Source organism: Poecilia formosa, unplaced genomic scaffold (assembly GCF_000485575.1).
Source record: "Poecilia formosa unplaced genomic scaffold, Poecilia_formosa-5.1.2 Scaffold254, whole genome shotgun sequence".
Taxonomy (NCBI): domain Eukaryota; kingdom Metazoa; phylum Chordata; class Actinopteri; order Cyprinodontiformes; family Poeciliidae; genus Poecilia; species Poecilia formosa.
The window spans coordinates 114,769-131,331 of NW_006800193.1; the positions used below are offsets into that span (position 1 = coordinate 114,769).

Genomic DNA, 16,563 nt, shown 5'->3' on the forward strand with positions numbered 1-16,563 from the left:
AAGGCTCCCTACAAACAGAGGAGACCAAGGATAGACAGACCTCCAATCAACCAGGGAGGTCCGAGGAAAGATGGACCTCCAATCAACCAGGGAGGTCCGAAGAAAGATGGACCTCCAATCAACCAGGGAGGTCCGAAGAAAGACAGACCTCCAATCAACCAGGGAGGTCCGAAGAAAGACAGACCTCTAATCAACCAGGAAGGTCCGAGGAAAGAAGGACCTCCAATCAACCAGGGAGGTCTGAGGAAAAATGGACCTCCATTCAACCAGGTAGGTCCAAGGAAAGATGGACCTGCAATCAACCAGGGAGGCCCGAAGAAAGACAGGCCTCCAATCAACCAGGGAGGTCCGAAGAAAGACAGACCTCCAATCAACCAGGGAGGTCTGAAGAAAGACAGACCTTGAATCAACTAGGGGTCTCCATGCATAGCCTGGCTCAGCCTTTGCGCCAACCCACACTCAGGTTGCAAACAGAGGAGTCCACGCAAAGCCAAACCTCCACACAAACATGGAGGTCCGAGGAAAGACAGACATCCATGCGATCAACCTCCACTGGTTGCATGGAGGGTCTTCATGTTGGCGTTGGCACGAAGGCCAAGCTAAGCCCGGCTCGGCCTTTACACCGACCCACACCCAGGTGGCACTAACCTACGTCACTATACAAGCCCAGGTTTTGCTAACACTTTACATTATGAAAATCTGAGGCTTTGCACAAATTTGGCAAAGCCTCAAACACTTCATTTTATATAATAGTCATCCATCATCTAACCTTCCTATGTATGTTAGATGATGGATGAATATTTGTTAAACAGTTGACAATAGAATATGAAACAGAGAATTTGTGAAAATTCATTTGGCTCTGCTACTGTCCAGAAACAACCAATCAGAACCAAAAGGCAAACTTTTGGTTCTGATTGGTTTCTAATATGCTGAATGTGTCTCAGTACATTCAACACATTAAGACTACTAGTGTATTGCAGCTATGCAATTGGCAGAAAGACATCCTAACATTATATCATTATTTATATAATGATTTAGAAAACAAAATTCCCTACAGGCTTGTCAAAACTATTTCGACCCATATTAGAACTTTGCATTGATTTCCCTTTATTCTAGTAGCTGCGATGTTGCCTAACCCAGACATTTTCCCTAACCCAAACCAATACTAGTCTATTCCTAACATTAACTAAACCTTAATTCACATCTTACCTCTAAACATTACCCCTGACCCAAAGCAATGAATCCATCATATTAGGACAAGTCTTTGGTCCTAATATGGTGGACCTAATATGACACTGGACAAATAATGGTGCGCTCACACCAAACACATTTTGACAGTCAGGCGCATCTGGTTTACATTCAAACTCTATGTGGAGGCGTGTTGAGGGCCGTTGCGGCGCTATTCGAGCGTCTAGCGCAGCGTCATTTGAACCGTTTGGAGCGTTTGACGTGTCCAGCGCATCAAATACTTCACATAGACTTTGAATGTAAAGCAGACTCGCCTGCCTGACACTCAAAACATGTTTGGTGTGAATGCACGATTAGAATGTTTAATTCCTATGGTAACAATGACATCATCAGTGATGACATCACTCTTTGATGCATCAAAGGAATCTCTCTCTTGAGTGTAGCACACAGACTGTTTTTTCAGACCTGTTCCTTATAAGTTAACTTGTAGGTTCTTGTAACTTTTAAGTTATGAATCTTCTACAGGCGCATTAAAATTATTTGAAGGCACAGAAACAGCACAGTAGGTTCACATTCTCAGGTGAGAGACTCACCTGGTGTAAAGTTAATTTTTCGGTACTGGAATTGCACTGAGGATAAATTACTTTAATCAAAGCATGTCATGAATATATGTGCATATATTCCATCTTAAGTACATAGCATAATAGTTTTTTTGTTGCTTTTTCCCACTACTAGATGATATAACATAAACAGCACTATTCAGAGATGCAATGAGTTTATAGCAACATCGCCAGAAACGATTATTATTATTATTATTATTATTATTTATTTATTTATTTTTTTGTAAAAACATAAGCCCTCCGGTCACCTTGTTACCTTTGACCTTTTGCCCGTGACACATGACGCAGTTGCCTCTCGCGCAGCGAGATAAGGTGGTTAACTGGAGCTGAATGTAGCGAACGTTCCAGATTACAGAACAGTTTTTGGTGAATTGAAAAAAACGTTTTTGGTTTTCAGTAGTTTTTTCTCTGAAGAACTATTGAGCGGGAGGAGACAGCCAGGTGAGGAAAAACTGTTCTTATCTATCGATTCAGTATTTTTATCATACAGACATTAGGGTACACCCCGGACAGGTCGCCAGGCAACACAGAGACACACATTCACACCTAGGGGCAATTTGGAGAGGCCAATTAACCTAACAGTCATGTCTATATTTTCGCATCCACCTGAATAATGTGCAGTTGCGCCACTGGTTGTATGCTCTATATGGAGATTTTCCTTAGCTTTGATTGTATATCTCACAATTTTGTAAATTATCATTGTTTATTAAACTCTGAAAGCTGAGTGGCTTTGTTAATATTCTGTCCTAGAATGCGGTTAGACGTGCCCTTTGTTTTGAGCACCTGCCCCTTTAGTGGTCTCTGCACAGCCCTGCTTTGAGTAGAATTTGGCTCGTTTTGTGTTAATTATGTCGCCACAGTTACTCGAAATGCCAACAAAAGCAATAGCTCCCCTCACAGGATCGAGCCGCACGTTTTGATGTATATATTGTGAAGGGGGCACGAGCCGCATTAACGGTACTAGGAAGAGGCAGTTATTTTGAGGTGTAGAACAATAGGTGTCTGTCTATTGCTATGGCAGGCCCCAATTCTAAAAATTATAAATTCAAGATTTCCCCTAGAAAACTTGCCAGAAGCACATGTGCAATACTTGTGTGTTGATACGGTTCATCACCAAAGTGCAACAACTGAATCTTTTGCCAGGTCCATCACCATAGTGCAGTGGTTCTTAACCTGGGTTCGATCGAACCCCAGCAGAGGCAGCAGAGGCTCTGCCGAACCCCTGCTGCGGAGGTGAAGACACACTTGTGTAAAGTCGTGATGACGCCCCGCTTTGCCATCACTTGCTGCAGAGGATCACGTTACATTGCTGAGCCAATCAGTGCTGCGGAGGAGCACTGATTGAAGGAGTTTCACTCTAAGCATGGATTTGAACTTGGGTCTGTAATTACTTCAAAGCTCACCGTTTTTACCAAATTCTGTAGCTTTCGGTGTACTTCTAAATCTGCTCCTTTGTCGCATCTTTTCGGGCCTGCTACTGCCTCTAGTGGCGTGAGGGTGGTAACACAACTAATATAACTACATTACTAAATCAGAATACCGCAGTCTTTATTTATTATGAATTTTTCTTTCTCTTAAGAATGTAGAGCTAATTAAATGATCTAAACAAGACCTTAAAGTGGTTTCAGTTTCTCTCGAACCAACCTGTTGAAACTCTGGCAAATTTTAAATACCTTGGGTGGTTCCTGGACAGTCAGCTCAACTTTGCTGAAAACACTGACTATATTTTGAACAACTGTTCTCAGAGACTCTACCTTTTAAAAAGACTTAGTGATTACCCAATTGGAGTATAGTTGCATCACCCCTATGTCTTGAATTTGGAGGAAATAACTTACTTTGTTCATCACTACAGAAGGATTCAGTGAAGGCGCATATGAAAGTGGTGGGATTGATACCTCAAAAAAGTTTAAGAACCAATGCCATAGTACTATAGCTGACACAGCTTCCTACAACAGTACAATCAGTGATCCTCATGCACAATGAAATTCAGTTCGAGACTGACAAGTATAAGCTTCACACATGTGGTTCTTACTCACGGTCCGAAATAATAATAATAAAAAAAAAATAAAGTCAGTGGGTAATTGTTTATGTCTCGAAATTTTTCAACCTTCATACTAAGGATTTTAATTCACACTCAAAAATTCAGAGAAATAATTTTATGTAAGCAAAATATGAATAGTCACAAGAAATATGTATTCTTCCCACAATGCATTGTGAGACCTGTCACTGCGCCTGTTTGTGAGACAACTCTGGGCCCCGTTGCTATGGTAATTAATTATCTTTACCTGGGCTGGCTCTCTCTGTCAGACAGTATGGTGGAGACAGAGTTTCTATACTTGTGAGACACCCAGCGTCGGTCTCAAGGACCCTGACAAAAAAACATAAGCCCTAGCAAAATTTTGAAAACATTTTACAGGAGCAGGCATGTGTATCTATGTCATGACCGACTTTTAGACCAATAGGGCGATATTTGTGCCTGTGAGGGGGAGTTAAAAGAGTTTTGGAGTCAGAAATAAATTGTGCTGTGTGTGTTTCAGAGAGAAAGATTACTGATTCTGTGAGACACTCAGCCTCGATTTTTCTCGTTTTTAGCAATTTATGTTGTCATTTTAACTCAGAATCCCACTAAAAGTAAAGCTCCCTTCTTGGGATCAAGCTGAACGTTTTGATACCACTTTTGTGGGGGTGCACACAGCGGTACGGGCCGCATTAACGTGACGGAAGAAAAATAAATAAACTATAATAATAAAGAGACATTCTATTGGGTGTAGAACAATACGTGCCTGCCATAGCAATGCATAGGGAGAGCACGCGCGCGTGCGCACACACGCACACACACGCACACAAACACACACACACACACACACACACACACACACACATAGACATACATATAGAATATACGTCTCACATCAGCCCAGTCACCCCTGAGCCTGAACTGGTTGGGTTGAAAAATGTAATGTAGACGCTCCTGACATGGTTCATAGAGCCCTGCAATAAGTCCTCAGTGCATTTTATTAGACGCCGTATCTGTAGATGGTACGATGTTTCCAGCTCCCCTTTTCCTTCTTCCCTTTGTCAGGCTCCACTCTCACAATTTAATATCATGTCTGCCTGACCCAGGAGATTCTTGCAGCCTGCTTACCCTGGTGAAGTGGAGTGAACGCAGCCGAGGCAGAAGCACTTACAGTTGGAAGCACGCAATTACAGCCTGAAAGGGGCTTATTATAAGTTTGTTTTGCAGCGTTTCTGCTCCGGGTTGATTTTTTTTTCCCCCCTTTCTTCTTAGTCTGCTGCCGACAGATTTACAGCAGCACAGACGAACTTAAGCGGTGCTCTAAATGCTGCCGTGAAATCACCCGAACCTACACCTAATCGTCACATTTTATTTATTACATGGGTCATTATGTAGATGATCAAACCAGATTAATGTGTTTAATTATTCCCACTTCCATCAGCGTGCAAAGTAAAACTATGTAATTACCTATTTGGATTATTAATAGGACAATTATGTCTGGCTACAAGGCTCTTATGGTAATGAACCCGCAACTCATAAACCTCACTTAGGCATAAGGCAAAGGAGCACCTTCTGAATAATTTACGTCCAGTTTAATGTTTTATGCATGGACATCTCTGTGTATGTTCTGGCTCGTGCTGTAATTTGTTGTGCCGCCGCACTTTTAGGACAAGTTAGGCAAGCCGGAGACAGAGTTGAGCGAAGATTAATGCTGTATGCATGCACCGGCCCCCTCATGGATGCAGCTGCAGCGCTGCCCTAAAAAAAAAAAAGAAAAGAAAAAAAGCCACCTCATACCAGCCATGACTCACTCATGCAGACAGAATGAATTATTGATTGTGTTGACGGAGTCAAGTTTAAAGCTTGTAAGCTGATAAGGTACAGTGGACCACTTAATCTAAATAAAATGACCCCAGATGGACCTGGTCACAGAGCTAATTATTTGACTACCGTGTTGCAAACACTCCTGTTTGTTTCCGTACAGCCTCCACCGCTGCAGGTAACTGTATATCAGCGAGAGGCTGTTTGGAGTAAAACACTCCACAGGGACTGAGAGCAGTAGATGAAATTACGTTTAGGTATAGGCTCTCATTTGCTGTGTGTTGATGTGTTTGTTTGTAATACCTTGTGGGGACGATTTTCCTGACATATACTACGTTGTGGGGACCAATTGCTCCTTGTGGGGATGTGAGCCTGCTCCCCACAAGGGGAAACCCTGTTTTTGGGTCAGGGGTCAGATTTAGGGCTAAGGTATGAATTGAGTTTTGGTTAGGGTTAGGGTTAGGTATGTGATGGATAGGGTTAGGAAAAAGGGTAAAGGTAAGGTTTAGGCTGTAAAAATGAATGGAAGTCAATGGAAAGTCCCCACAAAGATAGCCACTCAAACATGTGTGTGTGTGTGTGTGTGTGTGTGTGTGTTGTTTTTTTTTTTTAAAGGGATAATGTGGAATTAATAGAATCAAATAATTGTTAAAAACAAACATAACTTACAGACTGAAAAAAATTGTTTGTTAGCCTGCAAGATAATCTTTTTCAATTTGAGGGCGCTAAACATACCTAAATGGAGAATATGTTGAATTAAAAGTAATTTCCAAATCTGCTTTTTGAATAATAAGTCTGGTTTATGAGAGAATTTACCACAAGTTGCTTTCCCTTCATTGTGAATTCATCTGGTTGTCAAAGCTGTCCAAATATAATCAGTGGATAGTTTCTAGAAAGTCATCCTAACCTAGACATCGCCAATCGAATGTCTCCAGAGGGAGACAGTCATGTGATTGTGAAAGTCTGCAGAGTGCTTTTCAAATGGGTGGCATCATATATTTTCCAGGCACATAGTGGCATTTTATAACATAATCAAGTAACTATTTCTTAGAAAATTGCAATATATAGCAAACATAACTTAAAAGAAACTTAACTGGGAATCTGACATCTCAAATTTGGCCTTTGGCTCCTAGAGATCGAATCGTCTCCCATGATCCCATTGAACGTGTTGAAAATTTGAGCTCCTCCCATCGGGTAAAAGATTCAGCTAAAAAGCATAGACCGCTGGATAAAAATTATATTTTGTTCAATATCTTTTCTTTTGTTCCGTCTGTCGTTTTCATTTACATTGTTTTCAGGTTTGACTTATTATTACACCGCTATTGTAGCAACAACAATGAAAAGTGTATACAATTTTTTTTCTGCCATGAACATGCTATTTATTTGGCTGAAATTATTCCACTCAGAGGAATCTCAGGTTTTTTAATGCAGTTTTTAATATTGCAGCAAATCAAGTATCAACAATACCTATTTTGTGCCAGTAGTTGGCAACAACCTCAACGCTTTAGCGATGAACGTTTCACCAGAATGTATCGCATCCACGGCAAAGCAAAGCAAAGCAAAGCAAAGCAAAGCGTTCTCCTTAATCAAAAACTCAACGTCACTTTTAATTGCAAAGGACCGCTGTGATCCAGCAGACATCCTGCAGTGTGCTGTGGCAGACCCTCTGATGAGTCCATAGGAAGGAGCCTAAGCCTGGCAGTTTCCCATTACAGCAGCTTCAGAGAGAGAGAGAGAGAGAGAGAGAGAGAGAGAGCGAGAGAGAAAACTCTTCACCTCACCATCTTTTCTCCATCTTTCTCTTCCCCCTCACCCCCGATTCCTTGCTGCGGTCTTGTTTGTTCCCCACCCTCTACTGTGATCATTAGCGTCTACCTTCAGAGGAGCCGGGCCCTTAATTGGCTGAGACGTAGATGGAGATTGGAGCGAGCGGAGGCGCAGGCCTGCCTCCGCGTTAATTGGATAAGGCTGTAAATAATGCATGACGACTAAAGCTTGAGTTTTCGTTAATACCTTGATATGGAGTTGCCAGGGGATTTCAGGTAGCACAGCGGTGAGTATTTATATTAATAAAGCCGGGAACTGTAAGGTGAGAAAAGCAGAGCGCTTATTGAATAATTCTTCTAGCTGTCTGTGTGAGAGTGTTTGCCTTACTCTCTGTCCTCTCCTTTTGTCATGGCTATTAGAAGCAGAGCTGCCTCCCTTCGCTACACCTTCCTCTACAGCTTTTGTGCGTCTCCCCAGACTATTACAGCAGACGTATTGCTTGGTTAGTTTTCAGTTTAGGAATCTTCTAGGATGCACGGCGCCTTAGAGAAGTAATTATACCTCTTAATCGTCTTTTTTAACCTAAAATTTAATTAGACTGTTTTTCTCAGCTTTGGGTTTGAAAATATGCATGATTTAGATTTCAGAAATAAAGTGTGGTATGCATATTTATTCACACCCTCCTCCCCCTTTTACTCTAATCCTCATAAATAAAAGCCAGTGCAACCAGGTGTCTCTGGGAGCCATCTGAACAGTAAACAGAATCCGTTTGTCTGTAATTTAATCCCAGATTATCTGCAGCTGTTTACTGACGTTGTTAGAAAACATCTTGGAACAAGCAGTCATGAAGACCAAGGAACATGGCGGACATGCCAGAAGAACAGTTTACAGCAGGAGTAGGATTTAGAGCAACATCTAAAGCTTTGAAGGTTTCTTTTCTCATCTTCGAAAATGAAAAGAGTGGCACAACCTATCAAGACGTGGCCACCCATTTAGACTTATGGGTCAGAAACGGAAAACATTAATCAGAGACTCGTGGAGCTGCAGATATCCATTGCTATGGTGGGGAAAATCAGTTCGAAACACTCCACAACGCGACGTTTGTGGAATTAATTATTTTTATCTTTTTTAATTATTGAAAGGAGATCATCAGAAATCTGCTCTGCAAAGTCAAGTTGTAGATATTTAGGTGATGGTCTGAAGAAGCCCGAAATGTAACTTTTTGACTCTGTATGTGGTAGAAAACCTGAAAAGACCTCAGTCATCACAAAACATGTGGTAGACAGCAACATGCTGTGAGGACTCCTTTCTTCTGCAAGGACAGGGAACCTGGTGAGAGTTTATAGGAAGATGAATGGAGCTTAATGCAGAGCAATTCTGGAAGAAAGCCTATTAAACACCGGGAGAGAGAAAAAAAAAAACCCCCACTCAGACAGGGTTTCACCTTCCAGCAGGACAAACCTTTACTTTGAGAATTTGTGGCATGACTTGAACCTTAATGATCCCAGACATCCTTCATTTGGTCTGGTTGACTTTGAGCTATTTTTACAAGAAGAACGGGCAATAATTTCAGTCTCAACAAGAGAAAAGCTGGTAGAGAAACACTCTAGGAAACGTGCAGCTGTATTTGCACCACATTGAATAGATATCCAATCCACACTGTTCAGGAAATGGGAAAAATACTTTTTTCCCCTCCCACATTAACTCCCAGTAAAGATGCAGTAAGTCTGCTAAAATTAGGGTTTTTAATAAACTGTTGGCCTTTTCTATCCACACATTCCTCAAAGAAAGGCCTTCTTGTGTTTTTGGTTAACAAAGACCAAAATTCAGTTTTTTGTTTTCTTTTCATTTAATTTATTCACCGCATTTAATCTTTTAAGCCCGATGCATCTTTGACTCCCAGGAATGAGCCGCAAGTTTGGATGCAGGTCGGATTTGTTTTGAGTGAGAGGGATTCGAGCTCGCCAGGCTTGTATGGCAAACAAAGTGCCGCCGATAGCTTTCTATACAGTACATGACGCCTCCCTTTTGTTTGTTTGCAATTACAGTTTAATTAAATTTCACGCGACGCCTCAAATTGCCCTGCGGAAGAATATATTACAGGATCCTCGAGGGCAAAGGATTGAAAGTGTAGCGCAGAGGCTGAGGCTGTTTGAAAAGGGGCGACATAAATAGATCCTGTATTTACCAGCAGCATTTAAATGCACCACGCCTCCATTCAAAGCCAAACAGGTTCTGTTTCGGCTTGAACTGCAAACGAAACAGCATTGCTATTGGGGTTGCAGTAAGTTCATATCGGACGTGTGAAAATCACAGATGAGGTCTTACCGTTGAGCGTGGATTGCAGGTTGTCATTGATCGAGCCGGTTCCTCCGTCCACAGGGTGAGCGCCGCTGGGCTTTTGCACGGCATTTTGGATCGAAGGCACCAGGTTAATGAGAGGCATCAGCTCTTTTTCCTGCTCCGACAGCCCCTTTTCTGAATTCTGTAGTCCGCTTTCGGGACCCCTGAGGGGGAAAGTGCCACTTCTGTGCTCCAGGATGGCATTATCCATACTGCCCTTGTTTCCGCCAGGTTTAGGAATGCTCAGACTTTCGCCGAACGCCTCTCCCTGTGTTTGGTTCTCTGTAGCTTTTTCCTCAGGCAGTGTGGGTCCCCTCTCTGTCTTGTCGGTCCCTTTGCTCCCTGTCCAGAACTTAAAGGGCCTCATGAGAGTGTTAACAAATTCAGTAAGAAGACTGTAACTTGCCTGAGGCTGGGGGGTGGAAGAGGCAACGGGGGGTAACACTGGCGCGTCTGATCCAAGATAACTGTGGTCCGGGTCCTCGTGAGCTGAAACCACACGGCTCTCTGGATTTTCGAGGTCTGGGAAGCCGGAAGTGACGTTGCTGCCAGCTCCGTCAGAAGCGTCCGGATCCGTCGAGCCGATCGTGGATCCATTGTGTCTTTCATCCCACTTCTCCTCCAGCTTCAAGTCGATTAAATCATGCTCTTCGGACGTCTCGGACGACTCGTCGTTTTTACTAAGTGAGGGGCTTACGGTGTTGTTTAAGGAAAACCAGTCTGCCCAGACAGACGTTCGGACGGAGGGGCCCCGTCTCTGGGCTTCGGCGACTAAAGACGAGGCCTCCGATGTCGGCCTCCGAGGCTGGAACGAAGCCTTCACCTCAGAAGCCTGGATCGCCGCTGGCTGTTGGGCTGCAACACACGACATTCACATTTCGCTTCACTTGCTTTATCTGCAGCTGCACAACACCTGTCATTACAATCAGTGCTGGAGAGAATGCAAAACATGAAAAATGACAAGTCTGTTCGAGGTTCTGATTTTCCCAAACAAGCTCCTGTCATTTTAAACCAACAAATATAAATGGGTCTTAATGAGATTCGTGTAAGTAAAAATTGTTGTCAAACAAATCACATTACGATTTAACATCTCACTTTAGCAGGCATGATTTGCGTCGAATATTAATGCAAACGTGCAGAGGGACTCATCCATCATATGTTTGTTTTGACAGATTCTCAGCCGCTCTGTTTCCACGCCCGCTCTTGCTCACTTAAAACGATTTGAGGTAATGCAAATGGTTCACTTTGGCGATGACACTTTGAAAGATGAAACTGACATTTTTCTTCATCTATGGCAATGTCAGTCTCGAAAATGAAGCCGGTACATTTCACAGTCGCCGCAAGATGACAAACCGATACGAAGCCAGAAAATTAGAAGCAATAAATCAGTGGCCCAGCCAAAGTGCACTTGGATCAACTTGCAACTTTGTCACATCATAACCACAAACGGCGACTTTGGGCGGATTTTGAGTTTCAGATTACATAAAGTAGCACGTATTTGAAAAGGTGATGGAAAAGAATACATGTTTTAGAAACTTACACTTTTACCTATTCTTGTTTGTAAAATAACTTAATCTCCATTAGATTGGATGGCAAAGCATAGCTGAACAGATGAGGTCTTACCATTGAATTTAACCATTTTTCAATTATTGCCAAGAACATTCTATTAAATTTAGTTCTGTACTTTGTTTGGTCCATTCTAACACATAAATATGCATTGATGCGGTTATAACATGACAAATTATGGACCAGCTCAAAAGGTGTGAATAGTTTTTTTCTGTAAATCCCTCAACTTTCGTCTGACTCATGATGAAACGACGACGTCGGCCAAAATAATCAATGTTCTTTGTTCTCGCCTCTTCCTCTTTTCATCTGCCTCTCAGCCTCCTCTGCACCCGACACACCAGCTCTCAAATCCACCAGGAGGAACACAAATGTCACAGGCTTCCTCCAACTCCTTCATGTGTGACACACACACGCACTTAGTGCTAATTAAAAATCTGAATGGAAAAGCAAGTCCCGAGACCTCGCAGTTGTTGCTATGGCAAATTACCAAAACAATGTTACACTGACTTTTATCAGACACCAGAGAGCTCTCGGTACCTCTGTAGCAGAAGGCGTCGAAGAGGGCGGTGGTGTCTGGGAAGCCAGTGCGGTTCGGGTTGTTGTAGACCGTCCGCACCCCGGGCTCGTCTCCCCCACAGTTTTTCCGTGGGACGTTGATGGGGTAACGGACGCTGCCGTCGGCCAGCCAGCCAGGATCGCACTGGTCAAGACCGGCCTGCCAAGCCAAGTAGAGCTGCCCGACGGTGGCCAGCTGGGCTCCCAGAGAGTGGCAGTGGGTGGAGGCGGCGGCCAGACTCAGTTTCTCTGGCACCGTGGAGTGGAACACTTCACCTGGAGGCGGAGACGTTTTCAACAGGTTTCATGGTTGGTTTAGCTTTATAAATACATTTGAGTCTGTAGCTTCTTGTTGTTTTATGATGAAAAAACATAAATACTTTTAAGGCATTAAAGCAGCACCAGCTTCTGCCTTCTTTTCACGTTTTTCAAAATCAAGTATCTTTAAGCAGGAAGAAATTTGAGTCAATACGGTTAAAAATGCAATTTTGTGTTCGGCTCGAATCAAGACAAAGTGAAATGAAATGACGGAGAACCAATTAAAAAGGAGACTGACTGTTAGAAATAGTTGCCATTATTGATGAAAATAGGCAAGAAAAAGAGAATGTTATGTCTGCAGATATGAAAATAATGCCTAAATCTAAGAAGAAAGAAAAAAAAAAGGCTGCAGAGAAAAACACAACAACTTTGAAAAACCTCAGGATTTGTGAAAAGGATTACACACTCCATGTGAAAAAGCATGACTGTTTGGTTAATTCGTCTCTCAATCATGACCTTAGTTTTGAGAGTGAGCATGCGTCCTCGGTTGGTTGTCTTGTGTGTTTCTGTGTTGCTCTGTATTGGGCCAGGCAGCCTATCCAGGATGCAGCTCGCCTTTTGCCCTTTTACCTCCAGGTTTAAGCACCAGGCTCCAGCAACCCTTCAAAATTCAGTAGATATAATCAAATAGATGGATGCATATTTTTTCACAATGTTCTACTGAGTCACTTATTGAAGAAAAAAAAAAAAGATAATTAATTGAATCAGTCAAGCTTTGCCTCCGTTGCATCTCGGTGGCATTCTACATATAAATAAAGCGTAAATAGCTTTAGAAAAGTCTGACCTTTCTCCATTACATTTGATGATACCTGCGGCTGAACCGCCTCATAATAAACGACCCAAATAAGCTCACGCACTGAGAAGGTCAGGCTGTGGTTTTAAAAGCCTGCTGCTGTATTAGTTGTTCTCCGGAGTACGACGGGGGAGGTCATTAAAGTACAGCAAGCATCTAATTTCAGTCTGGCGACTAAAATTAAATAAAATATCGAGGTGGATTATGTGCTGGGTTATTATTTGGTCTTTCAAAATTAGCACTGATGGCTCACTCAGGTCCGTGCAGACTGTTATATGGATCAGAAACGGGTTGCAGATAAAGTACTCTGAGAATATTTTAAAACTCCACTGTTTATGGTTTAAATTGCTTTTGGCAGAGAACTGGTTTTCTCACAGTTCTCTTTAGAGAAGTGAGAAAGGCAGTGGCCATCCTCCACCTGTTGTGGCGCCCAGCCAGGCAAATTTGAGGGCTACTACTATTTTTTTTTTCCTCTTACAACACAAACAATATTTAAAATCATGGAAAACAGTTCTGGTGAAAACATTAAAAGAGCAGGACCATAAAACTAAGACTGTTTTCAAAAGTACAGCTGATAAATTATAAGTGTCAGAGGATAAACTGTGGGTTGGTCACTTCGGCAGATTTAACCAGTTAATAACATGAACGCCTCGTGACAAATGAGTAATTCTGTGCTTGCTTTTGTGCCAAACTTTTTGTGTGCAAACACTGTGATCATTTCCCCTGAGGTTTTCAAAAAAATACAAATATTTGCAAAGTCTGAACTCCCGAAGCGAACAGAGTCTAATGTAAGAAAAAATAAGTGTAAATCGATCTTGCTTCTCATTATCTTCAGAGTTTGTTACACCTAATAGACCCATTTAAAATTTATAACAAATCTGAAACTTTGTAAATACCTGTTTGCGAGAAAAAGATATTTACTGCTGCGAGTGTCGAGCTTCTGGGAATGCAAATGCAGTTTACAGTGACAGGAAGTTTTGTGCGTTGTGCAAAATTAATGAAGACGTTGGAAAAAGGTTTGCACTACATCTCGCAGAGAAGCGAGCAAAACTAAACCTCCAACGCTGGATTTTAGCAGCTAAAATGCTGTTTACAGTTGTAATACACACGGCTAAGTTCGAATTCATTGAAGTCTGAAAATGTTTGAAGGAATTACTTCACAGACGGGTTTGAGCAGAACTATTTCACTGCGTGATTCTGGGGGAAAAATGGTAAAAAAAAAATAAAAATAAAAAAAAAACAGTTGAGAAGCTGCTGGTGGAGGAACAGGAGGAGGAAGGAGAATGGGAATGTAAGACTAACCACAAACCAGAGAATAAGGAGACAAAACAAAACACCTGCAGCAGGAGGATATATTTATTTTGGTGGAGTTTTCCCCTCTGGAACGAACATTACACAAGGGAGGAGTTTAAGCAGCGACTCAGGAAGAAAAATAGTACGCTCTAAGCGGTAGCTGTAACTTTTTTAATTTTTTTTTTTTAACTGCAACTATTGACTCGAAAGGGAAATAATGAAGGTGCCGTAGCTTCTCCTCCCATGAACAGTACAACTCAAATTGCTGTGCAAATATCGATGTTTACAGTAGGGAGAATCTGCAATACCGTTCTCTATGCCAACTTTAAATTATGTTAAGCAGGAGGAAAAGGGGAGAAATGAATAATCTAGCCCAGATTTAACAGTAAAGCCATATGAGAAGAAAATAAATAGAGGGTTACTAAAAACTCTCCTGTGTAACGTTTAGCAAAATATTGTGAAGTTGTTCAGAAATGAACATAAAGGCCTCCAGTTGTACTGAAAACCAAACAGTATTTTAGAGCCGTCAATCGGTTAGTCATTTCAAGGGGAATCTTTTCCCACTCAGTGGATCATTGCTGCAGCTTTCAGCATAAGCCAAGACAATTTTCCTAATTAGTGAAGGCACTGAACACTAATAGGTTGCATAACAATAACACTGGTAAAATTCCTAAAGCGGGGAAGATGTTAGATGTTACAAAAAGTGTAAGAAGCATTTACAGAGGAAAATAAATGGCTGCATATTCAGCCGATGTAGAGTTAGACTTCAGTCGGTAATGGTCACTTTGGCTTCGACGTCGTTTTATGTTTTTGCTTTGTATCTGACCACTTTGCTTTGTATCTGACCACTTCTCTTATTAAAACAGGAACACACTGACTTGTGAGCAAGAGTAATTTGATCTGGAGCTGTAACTACACTGCAGAAGTGACACCGTTTAGTAGTTCTAGAATCTGGAGATTGGAAATCGCACAATGAAAGAAACGCTATGCTTCCTTTAGGAGACCACTGTTTAGTTAGGAATCAGTAATCCTCTAGTGTATGTTTACATGGACAATTATAAGTACTGACTCTTATATTAACGCAATATTTAGGCGATTCAAATTACTTTTACATGATTAGAAGGAAAACCACAAACACGAGGACAAACCTCATTACATTGCAGAGGCAAGTAAAGAAAAACAATCACACTTTTAAAAAAAACACACTACACTTTATGATGTCCCAGTTGTTATTAATCAAAGTCAACCCTAAACAGGTGGGTTTTACCCTCGATTTATAATATTTGGCTGTTTTGTAGTTTTCTAGAAGTTGAAGTTTGTTCCAGATTTATGGCGCATAGAAGCTGAATGCTACTTCTCCATGCTTGGTTCTGGTTCTGTGGCTGGGAAAGCAGACCAGAACCAAAAGACCTGCTCGGATTAACTCAAATTAATGGCTTCCTGACTCTCACCTTGAAGTTTTTTTGCAAAGCAGTAGACATCAAACAGCTCATCGGGAGCCCTGCTGCCATAGTTACGAACACCGGGCGAGTCCTCCCGATCACCATAGCAGCCGGGCCGAGGCGACTGGATGGGGTACCTGCAGAGGAAACCAAGTGGAAGGAGCAAACATAGAGAGAGTTAAAGAAGAAAGAGCAAGATTTATATGGATTGGCCATGAAAAAAAGCAGCCGCAGACAGACCGAGTCCCCCAGGGATGGGTCCATGCTCCTGAGTAGAAGATGAAAACCCAGCAACACTTTTATCATTTTCTGCTCTGAATACAGTAAGTTTAAAGACATCTTCCCAAGGAAAAAAAAAAAAACTCAAATTCCCAACCCTGACAGTAATACCACAGAGAGAAAAGTAAAAGCTATGTCCTGCCAAGAGCAGGATGTGTGCTGTATATTCCCTTAACTCGTTTTAACTGTTTTGTTTTTAGTTATATTTTACTTTCAAGTTATGCCTAAACCGTTTCTCATGTTGCGACATGTTCTGTAAGACGGCAGCAGAGAAACAGTGAGAGAAGGAGAGGCGAGAAGCAAAGCAGAGGATAAAACAATCAGTAATTCCTGCAGCGACTCGGTATGCCTGAACAGCAGAAAGAAACGGCGATCCATACTGGGGCCAAACTTTTACACTTATTCCTCCAGAACATTGATTTCGGTAGCACCGGGACACAACAAAGGAGATGATTAAAAGATTGCAATAGGTATACAGGGACTTGTAAAAAAAAAAAGTATATAGAGTCAAATACACAGTGTGCACATAAAGGCAGATATATATATATATATATATATATA

General features: G+C 41.8%; 1 protein-coding gene across 2 annotated transcripts in view; it reads right to left on the bottom strand.

The window, feature by feature from the left end:
• ncanb (neurocan b) overlaps positions 1-16,563 on the bottom strand; it is a 157,067-nt gene that overhangs the window by 77,697 nt on the left and 62,807 nt on the right. For both annotated transcript variants that reach the window (XM_007570033.2, XM_007570032.2), the window contains exons 6-8: positions 15,733-15,860; positions 11,860-12,153; positions 9,742-10,611 (exon numbers count right to left, since the gene is read on the bottom strand). In XM_007570033.2, the coding sequence (XP_007570095.1) occupies positions 9,742-10,611; positions 11,860-12,153; positions 15,733-15,860 (1,292 nt within the window). The remainder of the gene's footprint in view (positions 1-9,741; positions 10,612-11,859; positions 12,154-15,732; positions 15,861-16,563) is intronic.